The sequence below is a fragment of the Tyto alba genome, unplaced genomic scaffold (genome assembly GCF_018691265.1).
Source record: "Tyto alba isolate M040663 unplaced genomic scaffold, T.alba_DEE_v4.0 Super-Scaffold_29, whole genome shotgun sequence".
NCBI lineage: Eukaryota > Metazoa > Chordata > Aves > Strigiformes > Tytonidae > Tyto > Tyto alba.
The window spans coordinates 13,091,304-13,114,373 of record NW_024881303.1 but is presented as its reverse complement, the minus strand read 5'-3'; the positions used below and the strand labels follow the sequence as shown (position 1 = coordinate 13,114,373).

The 23,070-nt window shown below is 40.4% G+C and overlaps 1 protein-coding gene, 1 long non-coding RNA gene and 1 other non-coding gene across 3 annotated transcripts; 1 reads left to right on the top strand and 2 right to left on the bottom strand.

Annotated features, from left to right (window-relative positions):
• Positions 1–2,151: 2,151 nt before the first annotated feature.
• MOK (MOK protein kinase) lies at positions 2,152–22,866 on the bottom strand. Its single transcript, XM_042799009.1, is given in 8 exon segments — positions 2,152–3,447; positions 3,870–3,969; positions 7,802–7,970; positions 8,911–8,959; positions 9,381–9,458; positions 12,099–12,233; positions 21,341–21,454; positions 22,844–22,866. Coding segments are annotated over 8 exon segments (825 nt in total). The 3' UTR covers positions 2,152–3,290.
• On the bottom strand, positions 4,086–5,494 carry LOC116958872. Its single transcript, XR_006165920.1, has 2 exons — positions 5,315–5,494; positions 4,086–5,189 (listed from the first exon to the last, which is right to left on the bottom strand). It is a non-coding gene; the product is annotated as an uncharacterized LOC116958872 (long non-coding RNA).
• TRNAI-AAU lies at positions 22,499–22,572 on the top strand. Its single transcript has one exon. It is a non-coding gene; the product is annotated as a tRNA-Ile (tRNA).
• Positions 22,867–23,070: the final 204 nt, after the last annotated feature.

Genomic DNA, 23,070 nt, shown 5'->3' with positions numbered 1-23,070 from the left:
AGCTTCCCCACATTGAAAAGCTCCCGTGTGGATTGTGGGCATGCTCAGAGTTACCCAGGATTGAATGGTAGAACAAGGAACAGGATGTAATGCAGTCACAACAGAACCCTGCAAGTGCTGAGATGCCAATTCTTAAAAAAAACAACCAACCAACCAAAAAAACAACAAAAAAGCTACCTATTGGAAAGCTTCTTATTGAGTGAGGAGAGCTGTTATTTTTCACAAATGCAGAGCCTAATAAAACCTCAGAAGGAGAGCTGAGAGCATAATGGGCAAAACTTATTCTCAATGACTAGTATTTTTATAAAATCTTTATGTTAATGTGTACTTTACTGCATTGTTTGAGCTGCATCTTAACTGGTTAGAATAAACAGTTTGTCTGGATGTAGACCATCAATCTCGATGCTGAAGGGTTGGCTTAGTAACCTCAACGTGATCTGCCACCCAGTGTGTTTTCTCATAGTGCCTCCTGCACAGCAGTGACTACTAATACAACATGCCCCTTGCCAGCCTTCTCGTTGCTGGGTTTTTATTTTTTTGTTGCACAGAAAATTTTGAACAGCAGCAGCAGTCCCGGGGGTGTTTGGTTACTGGAAAAGAAGCTAATCACTTCCCAATTATGAGCAGAGTAACTTTTAGAACTATTAAAAAAACCCCAAAAGAGTTACTTGCAAAACTCATCTTGCATGCATACTTGGTAGGCAGAAGATTTTTAAACCCCTAGCTAAATATGACTTGCACAAACTCATTTGTTTTTGGTTTTGTTTTTTAAATAGCAAAACTGTTTTGTAACACATCACCAAATTTAAGTATTGCAAATTTTAGATCTTGGGATTTTTAAGATTTTCAAAGTAAAATAAAAATGCTGCGTTTTAACTCTTGCCTTTTATAGCATCAAGAAACAGTAACATTATATTAAATTGTTACTGATGACCTGTGTGTACAACTTCTGAAACATGGTAAGATATATGCCTTCACTGCTCTTCTAAGCCACTAGCTGCAATATCAGTCACTGTTAAAGCTTTTGATTAATATTAAGATCAATGGCTTGAAGAAAACTGTGACTAAATTTCATTTGCTTTTGAATCAGATAAAAAGTTGCTTTTAGCTAATTATGGTTATATAAAAATACTCAGCAGTTGCAGAAACTGCATCAAAATCAACTCTCATATGATTGCATAATCTGCACCTTCTCAATAAAACTTGAGGTTACTGAACACAAGAGGTGAATACTTTTCAGAGTTGACTGAAAAATAAAAATCTTCTACGTCTAAAAAATATCCAAAAGTTAGCTGTCATTTATAATACAATATGAAAACTTATATTTTGTAGATAATATTCCATTACTAATACTGAAGCTCAAAGAATCCTTTCACGTTATTTTTAACCAACCTCCTCCATCAGGTTCTAAAAAGGAAGAATATGAAGGAAGTTCAATGCAGAGTGCTCTCTAAGCTCTGCCAGAACAATGCTTTAATGAAACGCGGATATCCGTCAGGACTAGAATTCTGAACCGGTAGGTAGGCAGCCCTCAGCACCCTCGGGGGTTTTCCTATAAACTGTCAGAGGAACACAAAATAAGGCACTGACGTTAGATCTCCAACAATGGAAACAAGATTGGGTCTCCCTCACTGCACAGTCCTTGTCCTCACACTGCAAATACTTCACCAGGCGGTCAGTAACCTCCGCTCTGCTCTGCAGCAGGGAAGCGGAGATGTCTCAGCGGAGACTTAAGTACCTTCTGTTTCTCAGACTGTTGAGGAAACAACAGAAGTTTGAAATACACCCTCCAAAACACATTTTGCTGTTACACTTCAATGAGCAAGTCAGAGTCTGTAACTCGGTATTCCATCCAATAAATCTACCAGACTAACACGGGGGTTTCGCTCCTTCCTTGGGCACCTGGAGAACTGGACGCGATGTAGGACGGGGACAGCAAGTCAGTTTGACTACTCCAGATTTAATTTTGGTAATTCCTGACAAGGAGGTCCACGTTGCTGTTTTGTTTTTTTCCTGGACTCTCCTAAGAGAATGCTTTTAAAATAAATAAACAAGATTCATTTTCTTTCTGAGAACATCTTAAGGAATAAAATTAAAAAATCAAATCCAAATAATAATTTAAAAAAAGCCTCAGCCAAATACTACTTTAGAAAATTATTTTCTAAAAATTACTTCCTCACTTGATGTTTCTTGCAGTTTTTCCTGAAAGATCTTACAAAGCCTACACTGATGAACCCCAGAACTAAATTGGTAGAAAGAGTGGTTGCTCTTATGGAAGGAGAGTTCATGCTTTCAAGGTTAAATGCCCAGCAGAAAATAATTACTATATATATTTTTTTTGCTACTGTAATTTGGGTTTTTTGAACAAAACCTGTATCTGAGTTTTTCATGTAGTACTAGCTTCTATCTCACCATGCAGATACAGTGAACCTTTAAGAGTATGTTGAGTATTTTTCACATAGCTTGAATATAAACAAAATTCTAGTTTGCCAGATTTTTAATCAGATTTTAATTTTTCGATTTACAAATACAAGTTTAAGATATTCCCAGATATCATCTAAATACAGGATGATTAAGTTTAAAAAAAACCTCAAAAAGTAGACTGAAGGCCTGCTACAACTTCATCTGTAAAACTCTTTAACTCAAAGGCAAACAGCAAAAAGAGGATGATGATATTTAAAAAAAAACCCACGGAACTGACCCTCTAAGTAAAAGCAACTGACAAGAGTCTACTGATGAGATTATGTGGTATCACAGCTTCTAAATTCTCAATCATGTTTCAGGGCTTCAGAGGGAGAGGGGGAACTACATCCCACCACATAAAGATCAGTGCTTAGGCAGCCTGAATAAAACCAAGTAATCAGTTTAAGCAAAACATTTGTTTCTAGCTAACAAGCTCAGTGCCACAAAAATTACTTTCTCTAAATGGGCTGACAATTCTTTCACTTAAATATTACCAGTCTTTGACTTGCCTTTGAAATTTGCCACAAATGCAGAGGTACTCCCCCTGCTGTATTTCCTAGTAATCTTAATTTTTTGTGCATGGACGAGGCTTGTGTATGAAGTGCCCTAAAAAGTCTGGGGAAAAAAGAAAAAAAACTTCAGTTGTGTTTTAGGTGAAGTTTGGACTCAACGCAAAGAATTACGTTCACTGTATTGCAGACTGAGTACTAGCACTGTAAGCAAACTGCATTTCAGGTCACTTTAAATAACAAGCACACAGCGCTCCCCCCGCTTTTTAATTTTAGTCTTCAAGGTTGAAGTGAAGTCACTTGCCAGAATTCTTGAAGCTAAGGGTGCTGTAATGCTCTATGGGCAGCAATTCTCTCATCAGGGTCATATTTTATCATTGCATAGAGAAGAGAGAAGCCCTTGGGAGACAAACTGTGCACAAGAGGAGGTATTCCTTTTCCTTTTTTAGAAGGGAAATCAAAACTCACACTTGACCTGTGTTAAGCAAGTTGAGAACAAACAGTTATTCATACATCTTCAGAGAGAATTACAATTTCCTGAAAAAAAATTACCTAAATCAGGTGAAGATAATCATTTATTAAGGACAAGTAATAGGTGGAAAAAAAAAGAAAGTTTTCTTTCCTAACAAGTTCTGTCATTGGTCTTAAAGATAATATGGAAATAAAAGGCCAGATGAGATTGATACAGGCTCAGATTTCCTCTGCTCTGCCTACAAGGATCGTGAATACGTGACTATCTCTGGGTAAGGGGAGAAGACACCACTCCTCAGTCAGCAGCCATCACAACAGAATTAGATTTTTGTGGTGGCTCCCTGAGCAGAAATTGCACACAGTTGTACAGTTAACCTGAGGGTATTTTAAACAACGAAATTAATAACTATGGGAATGCATACTTACTGCTTGAGCTTTTTGTGAGTTTTGTTAGTGGGAGTGTCTATAACATCATGGATTTTTGAAATTTGGTCCAGTTCATTAGATCCAGGAAGGAGGCTGAAAACTGCAAGGTAAGAGATGGTATTAGCACTAGAGAAGACACAATTAAACTAGTTTAAGTGGCATAGCTGCCACTTCGTTTAAATAAATTTTCATTTATGAGAAAGACACATTTCAGAATTATTCATTTGTGGATAGTTTAATAACATGTGACCAGCAGTTCAATACAACTCCATGTTTGGATGGAAATAGTTTGGGTTATTAACAAGAAACCTGCAGGTGCCCTCTCCTCATCCCAGGTTTGGGGTAAAGCATGTAAAGAGAACATCCTTCCGGGGGAAAGGCAACGAATGCGGGATTGTGTTTTCTTCTAGTGAAGCAGCACATCCCAGAAGACAATGTGTTTTCCTCGCTTTAAGACAGCAGAGTCAAGCTGTCCCTTTTGCTGGGTGTGCATGTAGAAATATGTATTTATAAGAAACATTCCATTCCTAACACACAGGTTCTCTGCAAGCAGCAATACTGGAAAGTTGGTAATTGAACTGTGTTCCTCAGCTCAATCCTCAGTTAATATAAGATTCACACACAGTCCTTGAAAACACTGTTATCACAATAGAGCAACCTGACTTAACGTTAGGTCCACTAACATTTGTTTCTTTCACATGTTGCTTTTTTCCATATTAGCAGAACATTTTCTTCAGCTTATAATTTAAGAAACACTTCAGTAGCACCACATGGTTCTTGAAAGCAGCCCTCTTTGTACATGGGGTAAACGTCTTTTAACTGTTTGCAAATTCAGCCCAACAGCTGGCTGCACACTTCTCTGAGTATCTTCATAAAGCTTTGAATAGAGGAAGGAGAGCTCTGACTCATGGTGTGCAGCTATATTAAGACAAGCAGTTGGGAGTAGCTTCTGTGTGAACCACAAAAATGTACTGTCTCTAAATGTAAAACTGTAACATACTGAAGAACAACTGTGCGATCCACACACACACACAACAATGTAATCCAGGAACCATGGCTGGTGCCTCAGCCAGGGGTTTGGCTGCTTAGACCATGGGACTCACTCAGAGAAACCTGGGCTGCTGGGGCTGCTGGGGTCCATCTGTCAGAGAAAGGGAAGAGCATCTTCGGTCACAGGCTCACCAAGCTGGTGAAGAGGGTTTTAACCTAACGTTGCCAAGAAGGTGAACGTCAACCCATCCCACCCCTACAAGCTCGATGCCAGTGCCAGGAACAGATGCCCAGAGCCTGGAGAGGGATCACGGGTCAGCAGCAGAGCACCTGGAGAGCAGCACAAAAAGATTCCAGCCAGCAAATCAGCTTCACTGGGGGCCCAACTTAAATGCCTCTATGCAAACACACGTAGTGTGGGGAATAAACAAGAGGAGCTAGAGATGTGTACACACCTGCAGGGCTGCGGTCTTACTGGCATCGCAGAGGCTGGATGGTCACACTCTGAGAGTTGTGGGCAATAGTTCAATGTCCAAGTGGAGAGCAGTGACAAGTGGTGTTCCTCGGGGGTCAGCACTGGGCCCGGCCCTGTTTAACATCTGTCAGCAACATGGACAGTGGGGTCGATGCACCCCCAGCAAGTTTGCTGATGACACCAAGCTGTGCGGTGTGGTGACACGCTGGGGGGCAGGGATGCCACCCAGAGGGACCTGGACAGGCTGGAGAGGTGGGCCCAGGCAAACTTCATGGAGTGCAACAAGGCCACGTGCAAGGTCCTGCCCGTGGGTCACGGCAATCCCCAGCACAAATCCAGGCTGGGCGAGGGATGGATTGAGAGCAGCCCTGAGGAGAAGGACCTGGGGGAGGGTGTTAGTTGATGAGAAACTCAACATGACCTGGCAATGTGCATCTGCAGCCCAGAAAGCCGACTGTATCTTGGGCTGCATCAAAAGAAGCGTGACCAGCAGGTCAAGGGAGATGATTCTCCCTCTCTACTCCACTTCCACGAGACTCCCCCTGGAGTGTTGTGTTCAGCTCTGGGACCCCCAACACAAGAAGGACATGGACCTTCTCAAGCAGGTCCAGAGGAGGCCATGTAGATGATCAGAGGGCTGGAGCACTTCTATGAAGACAGGCTGAGCGAGTTGGGGTTACTCAGCCTGCAGAAGAGAAGGCTCTGGGGAGACCTTATAGGGACCTGCCAGTACCTAAAGGGGGCTACAGGAAAGATGGGGAGGGACTTTTTAGAAGGGCATGTAGTGACAGGACAGGGGGTAATGGCTTTAAACTGAAAGAGGGTAGATTTAGATGAGATCTGAGGCAGAAATTCTCCCCTGTGCAGGGGGTGAGGTGCTGGCCCAGGGTGCCCAGAGCAGCTGTGGCTGCCCCCTCCCTGGAAGGGTTCAAGGCCAGGTTGGACGGGGCTGGGAGCCCCCTGGGCTGGGGGAAGGGGGCCCTGAAGGCGGGTTGGGACTAGATGAGCTTTAAGGTCCCTTCCAACCCAACCCATTCTATGATTTATAAGGAACAGAAAGAGGGAGACCAAGATTTTAGAGGTAAGTATGGCTGAGTAAAAGACTAAAAATTCATTACACCAATGTGGTGTAAAGCATAAAGGCTTACACAAACATTCAACAGCAAAAACTACAAGATGCACTTAAAAAGAATCAAACCAGTTCATAACTTCCTTTAGCTTGCAAGACTGTATATTTTTTAATTCAGTAATTTCCAGTAAACATCCCTCATTTCTCCCTGAACACATCTATCAGGTCTCTGAAAATATGCAGTGGTTGCAAAGAATTAGATTTGTTACATTAAGCTAAAATGATGAGAAAATATCTTTAAGTTTTTTGCCCTAAGAAAACTTAGGTTTGGAGCATGTAATTTTCTTGCCATCTTCAAAGCTCACCCGATTCAAACTGAAATGGAAAAACATGGCATTTTTAAAGCTCTGGGTCCCAATTTACTTTGCAAGAGAACTGCTACATTTGGGATTTTTCTGCTAACAGTTTTCTGACCGAAGTAGAACTGTTTCTACAAGTTAGCAGGCAAAGCATAAGGGTTGTCATTTAATGTGACAGTGATGGCAGCAGCTGCACTTGCCATGTGGAGGAGGAGGAAAGAAGCAAAGCAAATGTTATCACTCCTGGTTGCATATCAGAGACAGCAGTGTGGGAGGAGAATAAAGAAGAGCTGCTGCTGTTGCTAGGGCACAAAGATATTGGAGAAATACTCATGGTGGTTGTTTTTCCCTTTTTCTTGAAGACCGATAACAAATTTTTTGAGTTATAGTTTCATCATCTTTGAAAAGTTTAAAGGACTTTAATCCTTGTTTTCCTGAACCCTTCCTTCATCAGAATCGAACTTCAGAATATTCCAGGACACAAGGTCCTAGCACAATGGTCTTAAACACACTGTATTAGAAATCGAAGTAGTAAATCAGAGGGAGTGTCTTCTCTAATGTCCTCTGCTTTTGCAGAATAGTAAGTTGAAAAAAAGGGAAAAATTTTACTATCAAGTGCCTTAACAAGACTGTGAGCGTGGTTAGTGATGCTCAGGACAGGAAATGAGCCACGCTCTATTCAGAGAGAACACAGAGAAAACACATTTTTACCAAACTCAAATATGAAGCCAATGGACAAAAAAACAAACCCCCAACAAAACAACCAACTGTTCAAAAATGTTATTTTACCTGTAAATAATGTTTGTTGGTGCTACTTTCTCTTGAACTTCCCACTGCTTTATTACTAACCTGCCATAGGGTGAAGAGAGTGACAGACGAGACAGGATTACTGCCTCATAAACCCTACAGACTAATCACACAAGCAGCTTACACAAACCCATGGATATCATATTACCCATGCCACATGCTCCTTATTTGAGTTATTTACCTTTGATTTTCGTGGTTAATAATAAGCAAGACCCCCCACTAAACACCATACCTTGTGATTTCATACAAAACCCAGCCAGCACTCCGTATCTATTATAGTAGCCATCTGTAAGTAAGCGTTCAGGTGCCTGGTACTAGTGTGTAGAGATACATCCTCTGTGTGGCCACTTAGAATAGATACTCCTACAAATCCAAAAATCTCCTAACTTCAGGGTATTCTGCTGCAAAAATAAATAAAGTATTTTGACAAATTATAAGCACTGAAATATTCAAGCAAAGATTTTCCTTAAACGTGTGAAGTAGTCATCGAAAAAGAAATCAGATTGCTTTAAGAATACACTTTCAGAAATCCCAGGGGTAGTATTATAGCAGTAAAACTGCATTTAAATAGCAAGTAGCTTCAGGCTTTAAGATATATGTGTCCCATAATATGTGCAAATACCATTCTGTACATCATTAAAAGAAAGACCTAAGAGTTAATTGAGAAGCATACGGACTATTACTGAAGGGAAGCCTGCTAAATAGGACATCTGGATTAAGTTATTTTCTTAGATTTCTTGTGTTCAGCAGTGATATAATAGGTGGCTTTGGCTTCTCTTTGTAATGGCTACTCCTGTACACTTCTAAGACTGAAAATAAAAATTTATCTCCAGAAAATAAAATTTCATAAGTGAAATTTTGAAATCCTTGCTTTTCAGGCATTAGCAAAATAACATTCTGAAACTTGTCAGGGAAATAGATTTCAGAAAATAAATCTTCCGAAAGCTAATACTTATACAAAAGTGAGCATGAGGTAACTTCCACTAAACATAGGAATTGAACGCAGAAAGAAAGAGCTGCAAAACTGAACTCTATCACTCGTTTCTAGGTTAACACAGAAAGGAAAATATATACTAATAGAGGATAAAGAACAGGTTTTTAGACTGGAGTGACCAAATGCAGGCTGTAATGCACCTGATTCATTTCTGGCTTTAGCCAAAAACAAACTTGCTTGTTCAATGCTCTAGATCAGGAATATGGTATTAGAGGTAACTGTCTCTCTGTATTTTTTTTTTTAAACTGTACTTTTATTAATTAAAAAGCATTACCTTCTCAGGGTAAAGAGAAAAAATACCGATATACTTCACTTTCAGTTAAATATGCTCATATAAAATTAATTACCTTTATTAATATGTCTTCTGGTTTCACATCGCTCTGAAATATCTCATTTCTGTACCAATATAAACACACCAGAGAGAAGAATTCAGTAAAAATATAAATATTATCAGTGCTTCCAGTTACTCGTAAAAAAAAAAAAAAAAAAAGAAACTAACACTTTTTTCAAACTTATCAACAGCACAGTGAAAAAACAGAATTTTGCAACCATGGTGAGACAACAGCCACAGGTGTGGGAGCGGGGAAAGGGCGAGGCCAGACCTTCTGCTTTTGCTCTCACCAGCGTTAGGAAAGGACTGCAAGGGCCCCCCCAGCCAGGAGGGCTCCCAGCAGCAGGTGTAGAGGGTCCTCTGGGGGCTGGAGGCAGCACGGGCTGCCTGCTTGCTGCCCCACACCATTGTGTGTCTCTGCTTAGAGATGACCCTGAAATGTAAGATACGTTTACTGTAAAGCTGTTGCTCAACCAGGTCTCTTACCTGTATGTAATCAAGAGGTTTCTGTAACTGGTACATGTAGTTCTTGATTTTTTTTCCCAGGTAATGGCTTTCTCCTTCCTAGAATTAAATTTCGAGTCGTACAAATACTTTTTAGCAAACAACAGAATACAGAAAAATGACTCTTCAGCTTCCAATAGTGCACTGATACTGCCTTTTCAGTTATGTTACTTCTGTCATTTATAGCTAGATTTGTAATACATTTTCCACTCAATTTCAGACATAATTCAGATTTCAGTATGCACCAGAATAATTCAGCTGTCAGTTCAACAGTCTGTAATCTGCTTTAGCTTTTACTGCATGTTTTTCTTGCAGTATCTGTTTCCCCAAATTCTAACAGAACTGCAGTATTTCACCTCTAAACATCTAATTTCCTCTCTAAACAAAGTAACTGTCCTTAAGGTTCAACATTCATATCAATCACCTCAAATTACTGCAATGCTTAAACAACTGTGATTCACATTTGATTTGCAAATTAATGGTTAACCTATGTAGTTCAGCTTGCTATTGCCGTTGTGCAATAATGACAGTTATAAAATTTATCTATTTTTCAGAGCCATTCAGTAACTACTCAGCTTTTTTTCTTTTATAGGCTCCAAAGGCCTTTTAAGCTTGCAGTAATGCCTTTATGTAATGCTGCAGTGTCATCCACGGAGGCAGAAATGATCATATTTTTGAAAAACAAAGCAGGTACTGATCTGCCCTGATGACAGCAGCATGAGTAATTGCCTGGGGAGGAGGAGGGAGATTCTCAGGACACTAACTCATTGAGGCTGCAAGTCCTAGCAGCCAGCGGGACTGGTGTTCCTCCCTGATTACAGTACCGCTCCGCTCAGCCACATAATCCCCCGAGCAGGATTTGGTAACAAAGCACTTGAAATGGAGTGCCATTTACATCGGGAATTGTAGTATTATTACCCCAGTAGAGATAAATGGTGTTTTCAACATCAGGATTTTTGTCATTTATAGTAGAAAAGATTTTATAAAATGCAGCTATTCAAACCAACTCGGATTATTATTAGTATTTTAAAAAATCAGGCCTTCATAAAATGAAGCTGTGCTCAATTGTTTTTTCATTACAGGTCACTAGTAAAATTTGGAGAAGATGCTCTTTTACCCCTAGATTTATCATTAGAAAAACCTTAGTTGGAAGTAATGATGAAGCAAATCATAAGGCAGCAGCACTTGAGCCTAAATTGGTTTTGACCGAGGCATCTTCCACACCACTCGCAGAGCTGTACTTTTTTCATCACTTTAAATGACCAAACTGTTCTTGATTTGAACAAAAGGCATGACTATTTTGCCATTATTAAATGACTTGTGATACCACTATAGATTAACAGCAAGAGTATTATGACTTTCTGTAAAAACAAATGGCCTTGTGCTGATTGAAATAACATGAATCTGTCAGTTTATTAAGGAAACTTCCCACATTAGTAGCCTTCCAGTGAACTGCTCTTATAATTACAGAAGTGTCTCCATGCAACTTGTTAAATTAGAAATTAATTTTCAGTCAACCCCTGCTTCAAGTTTTTCTTCATTACAAAATTTTGTACAAACCATTCTTGCCTCTACATTGTTCCAACTTGAAGCTTTTTAAAGTTGTTCTGCACCTACACTCAATTTTGCAAGATTCAGCGTAGTCAGAAAATGACAAGCATTCACATTACTATATGCTTTAGCCATTTACAAAAGACTACAAATCACCTTAAATGTAATTATTTTTCCACACTCTGAAAACTGTTTTGTGACAGACCATTGATAATGAACACAATTGTGCTACAAATTAGTAATGCCCTCCTTCAAATCACAATGCTGAAAATTCAAAAGGAGCTCCTTCTACTTGCCATTGTTATCTAGATATACTCAGTTGATAATCTTAATTCTGAGCCAGAACACCTAATTTTCCAATTTAATTACATACTTGGAATCTTTGCCATATTTATTGCTTGAAATTACTTCCATGTGTTACATTTTTTTTGACTTTGCAATAAACCAGAAGTAGAGTTGTTTGGGGCAGAAAACAAATAAAAAACTATCTTTGGCCCATAGGAAATCGTGGTGTTAACACATCTACTTTGAAACTCCAAAATTACTTTCTGAAAAATGCAAAACACTTGACACAAATTAAATACTTCAATACTTCAAAATAGCAAAATACCTTTTTTTTTTTTTACTTATTATAATGTCCATAAGAATCTGTTATTCATTTTCCCATTTTATTCTATGATTTGACAAGCTCCACCCCATGTGCCAGCAGCTTGTACAGGGCGAACAAAGGACGTTGTAACATGGGAAACACAGTCCAGACACAAAATCCATAAAGAAGAACCAGCAATTTATAGAAGTTCAGGTAGACCCAGATTAATGTTTAGATAACTTCTAACTGCAGCATTTCAGATTACAATTGAACACAGATTTCATTTTGAAGTGATTCACCATGTAATAAGAAAGGAGGTTTTTAAAACTAAGCAGCAGGAAAACCTGAATTTGATAAAAACTGTATTTTACAATTAAATAAACATAGCAGAACATACTGAAAGTATTAAGACTAATTTCCATCTGTTTACAATGCTCAATAAAGCAGGCTTTTTCACATGAAAAGAATGAGAGAAACACTGAGAAATGTAACCAAATGAAAGCAAATACTCTGAGGTAAAAAAAAAAAGGCAGTTAAAGAACAAACCTAAACATTCTAACTTTTCATATCTGAAGTACAGTATCTTTCCTGGGAAGAAAAGATGCAGGATTGCTTTTAATGCACTGGAGTAACTATCCAATGAGAACTCCTTCCTATATGCTGTTACTCTGACTTTACAACTTATCAAATTTATCCTGGAAAAATAAAATGCCTTATTAAAACCAGCAAATATTCATGTCTGCTTCAGTGATCAGCAAACAACTGTATTTTAACCTCAAATTCTTATCTAGGTCAGGAACAGGGTTAATCCTTTTCTTAGAGATCTGAATACTCAGTATTACTAACGTAATGTTTGGGAGCAAGTCTTTTATCTATTATATTACACTGAATGACAGTTGCATGCTCAGTTATTTAAATGAATCTCCCAACTGTTAAGACATAACAAATTTTTAATCCTCTCTTAATACGGAATTAAAGGTAAGTGCCCCTTCATTCGTTGCATCCAACTCCTTTGGGTGTATATGAGATCTGGTTTTAAATCAGCCTTTGTTCTAAACTTTTTTTGTAGGAACTGTTCCTTAAGCTTTATGGTCACCCATCTGCTTCAACAAACAGCTCCGGAATCTTTAAATACTGGAGGTTTCAGACAACGATGTTATTTTATAGAGAAAACTTGGTAAAAGGCATTTGTACTAGCTATAAAAATAGAAAATCATTATTCATTGATTCAGTAATTTTTGAAACAAACGGGAATTATTTTCTTGTTATATCATTATGGTCCTGACCTAACAAAGAACCTGCTTAAGTTGTACTTTTTGTTACATAAAGCAATTATTTTCTGGTTTGCAGTCAATGTTGTTTTCCCGTTTTCACGTAAAGTTTAACTGCAGAAAGAGATGGCCAGTGACCTGACGCATTAGAAATTTTCTGCATGCATCCATCCATGCCTTAAACAAGTGCATATATTGCACTGGAAAGAAATAAAGAGTAAAGCAGCACGGCACAAAATTTCTCTATGAATTTTATAATATGTAATGGTGAACAACCAAGTGAAAAATAATTAATTCCACTTTGTGATCTATGCAAGAAGGGTTTGTGTGTTTCTTAAGCATATGATACTTACCTTTTATCAGCTCATAAATATTCACGTCCATAAGTTCACATATCAGCGAAAGGGAGACAGCTTTTGATCACTGAGAGACTTTAAGCTAGAAATGTTGATTTGCACACAGTGTAAAAAAAGCACTTTGTTTAACCAGTACTAAAATGGACATTTTCATTTTTAATTTATACTTTCTCATAGAATTTTTCCAACTTGGGGTCTGAGCTATCATAGTTTTAGGTTATACTATCCAAAGCGTCCATTGCAAAATTTAACTGATTTACTCCATTAAGTTATTTGAAGGCATGTTTTCTGGGCACTTCACACTATTTGCTATCAAGAAATTTCCAGTAAATTAACTGATACAATCTTACAATAAAAGATAGGGAAGCCAGTATGCCATATATGAAAATACTCTCTAGTTAGGTCACCAGTAGTGTTCTATTGCATGGAAACAAATATCTGACTGGAATGGGTGTTTTGCTGACAACAGCAGTTTTAAGTATTATCATGATATGATAATACATCTGACACTATTTTCCATTTCACTGCACTGCAGAGGCAGATGTCTTGGGGTCTTCAGTTTTATTCTCATGTGACAATTGCATTAAAGTACCTCCCCTCTGCAATGTTCCATTAACCCAGACAGCAAAAGGTTGAGGGTACAATCTTCAATTTAGTTTGCAGACAGACTGAGAAAGAGCTAGGCGAGCTGGCTGGCCATCTGGGTTACACTTCGTTAAGAACACAGCAGCTGAAGCTGAGAATTCCAGAAAGCTAAGCTGCTGACATGATTATCATCTTTATATATATTTGTAGAAAGCAGGCCTGTCAATAACAGTATAGTACCAGAGCCTTGAGCAGAGGAATAAGACAGGTTGAAGAGCAAGCAAAAAAATATTTTAGAGCAGTCAACAAGTTTTGTGTCAAGCATTTGAATAATGAAGTATATGTCTACTGTTGCATAGTGATGAATGCACAGCAATGAAGTAAACGCTGTCATAAACCCTGATCTCTTTGTGGGACAAGAACACGTCCCCACAAGACACCTAAGTGCTTAATGAGGCTAAGGAACCCAACTTCATCACTGAGTGATCTCTTCCCAAATTCACAGCCACGCTGCTGCCTAATGCAGGAATCTAAACTTCTATTATTTGCAAAGGGATGTCTGTAAAGTTGCCTAGGAAATGATACTGCCAAATGGTTTGCCTCGATCCTTAGTTCAAACTGACAAATCAAACCAAAATCCTTGAAGTCCCAGAGCCTATTCCAGCAGATAAACTCTGAGTGTGTCTGACCGAAATACTGTTTCCAGTAGCCATGATGCTGTGCAGTTAAAGCACTCACTGGGTATGGGACATGGGTTGAAATCATCAGCAAGTATTACATATCATGATATGAAGTTTAGCTATGCTTCAAATATATCTAGTCTGTACTTTTAATACTGATGTTGAAATATTTTTAGTCTGCTGCAAGAGATCCAGAAAAAGTGAAAGTTACATCAGACTTTCTTAATAAAAAATGCATGAAGGCTTCAGAATTTGACAAATTTGTTGTTTTTTTCTGATAGAATAAAAAGCTGGTTAAGTGCCTACAGGTTGCCTCTAGACCCAAAAGTTACTGGACAGCATTCAAATAAAATAAGGAAGAAAAAAAGGAATGCGCCATACTTACAGAACAAGGTAACAAAAGGATGTTAGGATGTGGACTCAGCCTCCTTAGTGCTTGTATTTCTCTCAGATTAATCACTTGTTCCATAATTTGGATTAAAAAGAGGAAGATTGACTTGCAATCAGGAATGGATTATAAATGTCTTTCTTCCCTGCCATGAGACTGACAGAACCTACTCAACTTTAGTCTGTAATTGAATTTTCAAATGCAGGACCTGATAAATTGTTTGACTGCTTTGTTTCTTTGTGTAGCAAATCAGTAATCAGGAGAATGGCTTTACTCCTTCTTGCAATCTGGAGTAGCTGGATTTACCCAAACAAGGTAAGTAGTGATGTATTGTGCTCCAGACATCAGTTATCGTGCCAAGGAGCCATCTAGGATGAATTCTGTGTTTCATCATGGTACGTATGATACTGTTTATTCTGCACTGGTGTAGTGTACATTCCAACTACTGCTCAGCATGGTGCCAAAAGTGACCATTTAGCCTTGCCAAATTTAACATTTACAATTAAGTTCTGATGGTAACCTCTTACATGAAAAATAGATACAATTCAACTATTGTTTAACTATTGCGTTGCCCTCCTAGATTTTAACAAACAACAAAACTACATGCTACAGAAGCTCTGGGGAGGAAGCAGGAAACAGAACTTTGCTCACTATTTAATAGATCAGAACACATAAGCCTTTTCAGTCAGACTTAAAGCTAAACACCAAATGCGTATTTTCCAATTTGAAACTAGGAGAAATACCTTGTATGGGCAGATTCTGTTTAAAACGCTGTTAACTGTTGCTAAAAAAGTTCACTGCATCAAAAGCATTTGCCAGTCAATTTATCAAAGGGTTAAAGGTCAGAAAGATTTTTTAAACATGCCATATGAAAAATAAGAGTCTTCTTGTTATGCCCTGCCACTGAATTGTATACCATCTGCCCTTGATATAGTTAAGCAGCTAGTTTAAATACTCTTTTGGTCGTAAATTGGACAATTTGATTGGTTGTAGATAATGTATAAATGGACCAACAGTTCTCTAACAACACAAAAGAGAATCAGAAGCCACATTACTTCAAGATATTTGAATACTTTTTTTTATTGAACACACAGTCTTTGAAGCACTGAGTTACACTGTGAAATCTCACCTAAGAGCAAAATGTCCCATTTTACTTCCTGTGTACAAATGTGTCACTCCCACTGATCTCACTAGGAACTTAATATATTTCACTGAGAACACAAAGTCAGTGACCCAAAAGGCACTGTGTTTGACACTTACATATTTGGAGGGGGACGTCAAGTCTATGTCTACTTCCACACAGCCCTCTCCTATTTTCCTATCTGATAAAAAGCATCTATTTCATGACCATACAGCATCTTGCTGATGGATGTAATTAAAATGGAAATGTGAAATAGAACTAATGGTATACACGGACTAAGTACAAATACAGTGTATTTAGCTTGCATTAAAACAATATTTAAAGTAAGACTGAAAAAAGTATTGTCCAGGTGGAAGAATGACACATTTCTTCCTCCTGTTATTATTTACAGCAAAAAGAAAAACAGCACAAGTATATTCAGTGCATTTGGAAAGGCAGAAATCAACTATTTAGTCCTCATTCTTCTCAATCCACCCTCTACCCAGTGGCCAGGCAGCATTTAGGACAGTGGATGACATCAATTAGAGTACTCATGGAAATAACCTCAATGCCAAATGGGAAGAACCTGCATAATCAGCAGCAGAGTTCCCTTTCTGTACTACATGCAAACCTTTTTAATACATGTGTATTCAAAAAAGTCACTGAGTCTTAATTTCACATTTTCCCCACTGCATTTAAATAAGGGTTTCTATAGTACTATGATTAATTATGCATACCTTTCAAAATGTTGCTTCATGTGTTTACATGCACAGTACTTTCCGTCCCTATGACTCAGTGTCTTCAGAACATCAGAAAATGTTCCCTCTCCTATCTTACCAACTGGTTTACATTCTAAAACCAAAAATATACTGTTTCAGTCTGTTTAAAATAGAAATTGTTAAGAAGACTGCATATCAAGACATACTTGATTTGTTAAATTCTGACTAATGGAAAATTTTTAAATAAATGTGGTTTTTTAACACATAAGATAGATATATATATAGATATAGATATATAAGTATCTTAGACAATAAACTATGACCTCCTTGATCAGAGACATGATGCCTCTGCACACAGCACTTCATACATTTTCTGCTGCAGCACATTAGCAACTCATACCTGAACTTATTCTTTGCTTCTTTCACCCAAAAAAATGTACTTATATTGTACTGAGCACATAAAATTATCTTGAAAAGCAAGTGTCTTGTCATTGTTCCAACATGGGTGGGTTTTTTTTGGTTGTTTTGGTGTTTTGTTGGGTTTTTTTTGCTTGTTTGTTTGTTTTGGGTTGGGTGTTTTTGTTTGGTTTTGCCTTTTTTTTTTTTTTTTTAAGGAAAGCAGTTGCTGATTTTAAAGCTTTAATCCTATATTAAATTCAGATATTAGTTTTGCACCAGGGCAAAAATAATGCTTGGCTTTAATAATGAAGTGCACTAAACAAAAGGATGTAAAAATCAGTCAATTTTAGTTCTGCAGAGTTTTAAGTTACGGAGCATATCACGTAAGCATTATGAAGAAAGCTTTATTTATATTAATTTCTGAGTCTTCTCCTAATTTCCTTCAGAACTGACATTTCTTTTCTTTACTCTTTTATTCTCCTTCAGCTTTGTGATTAGCTGTTCCTTACCAATCCCACTGCCTGTTCCCTTCACCCACTTTGTTCTCCTGTTTCCCTCTATTTTTAGCACCTACAGATTCTATCCTTGATAATTCTCCCCGTAATTTCATCTGAGCAAAACCCAATTCCGGTTACCTTTGTGCTGCTGTTGCTTTTGACACAGTCTTATTATTTAAGAAAGATCAAAACTCAGTCATTTTGAGGGAGGCAGAGCAGGAAACCTCTTTTATCATATTCAACCCTTTATGGGAGTCAGGATAACTGTAGGAGTCCTAAGCTATGTCAACAGCAGTAAACTCAATGAAGTGTAGCTGTCTGTATTAGTTACTGTGACAACAGTCCCTGGCATGGATTTGGCCCGTGACAACCACCACTGTCCTAGGCACCTTCCTACCCTGATGTGAGGACTCCTTCTAAGGTCACTCCTAAAGCAGTTTCTGTCCTACTGCCTTGTTTTGGAAGATAAGAGAATTCACTATCATCAATGTGGGCCATTTCATGCCAGTTGCTCTTTGTGTCCAAGAAGATTTCCAGATATGTTTGATTTACAACTCTAAATACAGCCTCACAGTGGGGAAAGCCTGCCAAGAAATTTTGCAGAGGGAAAAGTGACCTAGGCAGGGACGCTCTAACGCTCTCTTCCAACTAGCAATCAATTTGTGTTGTCTTCATCTCTTTTCTCTTTCCCACCTTTCACACTTACTTCTGTTAAAAAAAAAAAAAAAAAAAGTCTTTCCTTTCCTTGTGATCCAAATGCTTATATTTTGATTCATAGAAACCTTTCCCTCGCAAATCCCTCTCCAATACAGTAACAGCACTTCTGCGAAAACTGTCAGTTGCTCTTCTCATTTTTAGCACCTGCTGCTTAGGTTTTCCAATCATTATCCATCATGCTGGATGATAAACTAATTAGGCCATCTAAATTTGAAAAAATAGGAAAAAGCAGAGTAATTTAAAGTCAATGACATGATTCATGTACTCTATAGACAATTTACATATGTGTCTATAGACAATTTCTATTTTAAAAGCAGAAACGGAATTTAAAAATCATTATGGGTAAACGAGATAATCTCTATCAGAGACTCAAAAAAAGGGAAGAGACCATGAGGCTGTTTAACTCATGTGGTTGTTATTTGATAACTGGTCAATTAGTTCTTTAAGCAAGGTGATCCCTACCCTTTGGTGTTCATTAAGCAACGTGACTGAGTAACATGCTTTGTCAGAAGAAATCACACTTTGCACTGTGCTCTCTACCCCCACCTTAAGTTTTAATTTCCTATCTGAACAGCTAAATATAAGACTGAGATCATAAATTCAGAATACTTAAATCCCACCATTACAGAATTCCAAAGAGAAAGTGTCAAAGTATTTTTTTGGTAGCAACTGATGCTCTCCAGTCAGTCAGATGCACACTGGCTACATTATATGTTCATACAATGTCAGAGCCAGTCCCTGTGGTAAAAGATACGCAAGGCAGATGTAAAAAAACCCAGCTCTTTGCTGACCTGGTTTTTGATTCTAATAAATAGCAATCCCGTATTTTTATTTTCTTAAATGCAAATAATTCATTCTCTGGCATACAAAAAAAAAATAATTAGATGAAATGAAAATAAGATCTTAATATCTATGGTATACCAGCCACAAGTGTTAATAAAACAAAGTACTTAGGCAGAGAAAGACAGGGAATGCATTACTGTACAATCTTTTCAGAAATATTTTTAGATATATAAAGAACTCAGATAGTATATGTTTATATAGTTTGGTCTTATTTATACTGTCTTCTGTACATGTATTTTGCTCCTACAAAAGAAGTCCAGATGACTGTGGAAGGCTCAAAAGAATTTGATTTTTTTTTTAAATTTTAAACCGAAGAGTTCCAATAGCATAAGACGAGTTAATTCTTTACATACTTCAAAACACCCTTACAGCACTGAAGATTTTTTTCATGTAAGTGTCTAAGGTTTGTTATTTTAATTTTTTACAACCGAATACTATATATACAAAATAAAAACCTCACAGACAACAAACAACTGAGGCTTCAACCTGGCACTTAAGAGAGCCATCCAGTGAAAAGAGTGACAGCAAAGACCTGAATAATTTCAACTGATTGAATAAAGCGCAGAATCAGGAACAAAAACTGCATTATTTGAAATGTCTTTTTGGTACATAAAATCAATGTGTAAACTCTCAACAAAACAGGTCTCTGAAGATGAGAGAGCTTTTCTTCTAGGGAGAAGATGAGAACCATCATGTGACAAGTTGGTTATCGTTTAATGAGAAGTTGAAAGGAACTCAGACATTGTACGAGTGACAACATAAAAGTTTACACTGAATAAGAAGGAATAAAATTTCGATTTCAAATATATTAACAATTTAATACAAATTTTTAATTTGCGTTCACAAGCCAAGATTTCTGGAGATTCTTAAAAATCCCCCTCAGCACCACATAACTGATCCTTCAAGTGACCAGGTGACAAAAATCACACCGAAACAAGGGACTTCACACACACACTGAAAGGGAACAATCGGGTCAAAGCGTCTCGGTTTTAAGCTATGAAACTTACTACAGCTACAAAGCAAAACTAATTACCAGTTGGTTTACCTGAATTTGTGGTAGTCAAAGATGAATAATGGCAGAAATGTTATTAACATTTTAAGACTGAAAGCTTTGAGAATGAAATGAAGTGTTTTACTACACTTCCATATAACATTAAAGAATAAAGATAACCTAATCACCCGTTAGCAATTCTTTCATGGCATCTCTAACAAGCTAGATATTACCTAATCTCTTTCGTTGCTCCCCTCTGTTTCAGCACACAGATGTTCAGGCTTAGAATGGTTAGTGAAAAAGCAGATAGAGGTTAGGAAGAATAAATTGTGGCAATCTAAACTGGTCTAATACCAAAAAAAGTGGCCATGAAAATGGCAGAGAAGTAATTGTCCAAAAGAAGGGCAATTTAATGTGCAAGAGGCTACAGGACCAAGGAAAGTAAGAACAATGTAAATTTAAATTACAGGCAAGTGATGGAATTCAAAAACTATACCCACATTACTTTAACTAGAGAGCACACAAAAAACAAATCATTTGGAATTAAAGAATCCAATGCAAAATGACAGAAAAGATAGCACTGCAACAGTCAAAACAGGATATTATAAAAACCTAAAGTAGATAGTTTCCTGTAAAGATGCCGAAATACTAAGAAAGAAAAAGCCATGAAATTTATGTATGACATTAATGCATATGGGATGAGAGATGTAACCAAATAAATTAAGCAAGCAACAAGAAGTTCAGCTTCAGTCACAAGGCTGTGGCACATAATTATTGCATTCAGAAACATGCCAAATGGGTAGGATGTGACAGGGAATGATTTGAAGGATGCTAAGTAATGGAGGAAAGGCTTGCAGAACAAAGAATGAGAAAACACAGCAATTTCTAAGAAAATACTTGGAGACACCAGAACACAACCGGGCTACCGCTTCACAGGAGCGAGACACGTTTATTAACGCCCTGCTGAAGAGGGGGGCTGACATGCAGAGGGAGACCAGCGTTTCCACGTGCGGGCTCGGTGGGGAGATCCGGGAGCGGGCTGCGGCGACAGCCACTTCCAGGGGCTGCACAAGCACCGACCGCGCCCCCGCCCGGCTGCTCCCCGCGGGGCGCGGGCCGCCGGGGCCGGCCGGCCTCCGCCGAGGCGCCACGGCCCACGCCACTCCTCAGGAAGGGTCACCTGCCCGCGGCCCCCACACCGAGCAGGGCCCGCTGCTTTTCCCCGCACGCCCTTACTGTTCGTCCAGCGCTCGCCTGCGGATCTCGAGGGGAGGAGAGGGAGCGTCCGCGCCCGCCGGCCGAACCCCTCCCGGCCCAGCCCTCAGCGCGCCATGTTGTGTCCCCGTCACCCTGGCAACCGCGCAGGCTCCAGCTTCCCGCCCCGCGCGCCGACCCTAGCCCCGCCCCCGCCCCGCCGACCACGCCCATCGGCACTGTGGCGCGCCGGACCACGCAGGCGCAGCGCAGCCCACCCTGCCGGCAAGACGCATGCGCAGTCCGTACCGGGGAGGAGGGACAGGCGGCTTCACCGCCCCGCCGGGGCGCGGGGGGAAGCGCCGCGCATGCGCCGGGGTCCCTCCGCCGGCGGGCGGGTGCTGCGGTGGGAAGGCGGAGTGTTCGCGTCTCGCATCTCCCTCCGCGTGCCTCGCTGTGTGCGGTGAGGTCCCTCCCGCCTTCCCCGGGAGCGGCGAGCCGTGGGGAGGGGAGGGTGTTATCTGTGGTGATCTCCTGGTCCCTGGTGGTTTCCGTCTGCCACTGCAGCTGTGAACTAGGCGGGCTTCACCGCTTGCAGGACTAAACGGAGAGGCGAGGACCCGGGCGACCGTCCCGCTCCCGCTGAGCCGTGTTCTCACCGAGCTGCAGTCAGCCGGTCTCCAAAAAAACGGCGTTTTGGAGAGATGTCCCCGCTCCTCGCTGTCCGCCTCTTGATAAACGGGCATAATTGATTGTGGGGCTCAAAGCTGAGAAGAACAGTGGTCTTTTAAATGCTGCATATGTAGTAAACAGGAAAGGTGAATCATTTATCCATGCAAACTCGGATCCTAACAGTGCATTAAACAGCCAGAAGTGTAAGCGCTTCAAAATAAAACGCCCCATGTAACTATTTCGTTTTAATTAAAGGAAACTGCAATATCCTAGAATACCCGGGGGAGTTCGCCTGTTCAGCGGTGGAGTCACTCCCTGAACGTCTCCTGGGGTGGTTGTTGCCCCCCCAGGCGCCGCACCTCTGCGGGGGGGGGGTGTGTGCAGTGGTTTCTGGCCGAGCTGATCAGCGTGCTCCCACCCGCGCGGCCCCGGCGCTGCCGAGGGGCGGGGGGTGCCCCGCTGCGCCTGTCGCCCCCACCCCGGCGGGCCCGGGCTGAGCAGCGCCGGGAGGGAAAACGGCGTAACGGCGGCCGGTTAGCTCAGTTGGTTAGAGCGTGGTGCTAATAACGCCAAGGTCGCGGGTTCGATCCCCGTACGGGCCAACTCCGTATTTTCCGATTTTATTAATTTTTTCCTTCCCTCCGGTTTGCCCCGGGTGCTCCCCGCCTGCCTCCCCATGTCCGCGGAGACACGCGGGACGCAGGGTGGGCCCACCCAGCGCGGCCACGCCCGCTACCCGCCGGATGGGGCCCGGGCGCACTCCCCCATAGCGGGTGGGGCTGCCACGCCGGCTGGCCTGCAGCGTGCTCGGGTCGCTCCTTCGGGCTTGTTTTCTTCCACGTGGGTCCCGCCTCAGGCGTAGTCCACGCTCACCCCGTCGCCTGCCCGCTCGCCATGCCCCTCGCGGGCCAGCGAAACCCCACCCCGTGAGAGCCGCCGAGCGCACGCTTTGCCTTAGCAGAGGGGAAACCCAACTCGCGCCAGCTCCCCCCCACACCCGGCTTGCAGCACGCGTGGGCCGCACCGCCGCCCACGCCCACGGGGCGCCGCGCACCTCGGACGGATTTTGCCCCCGCGAGGCCGCCGTCGGTGACGGGCGG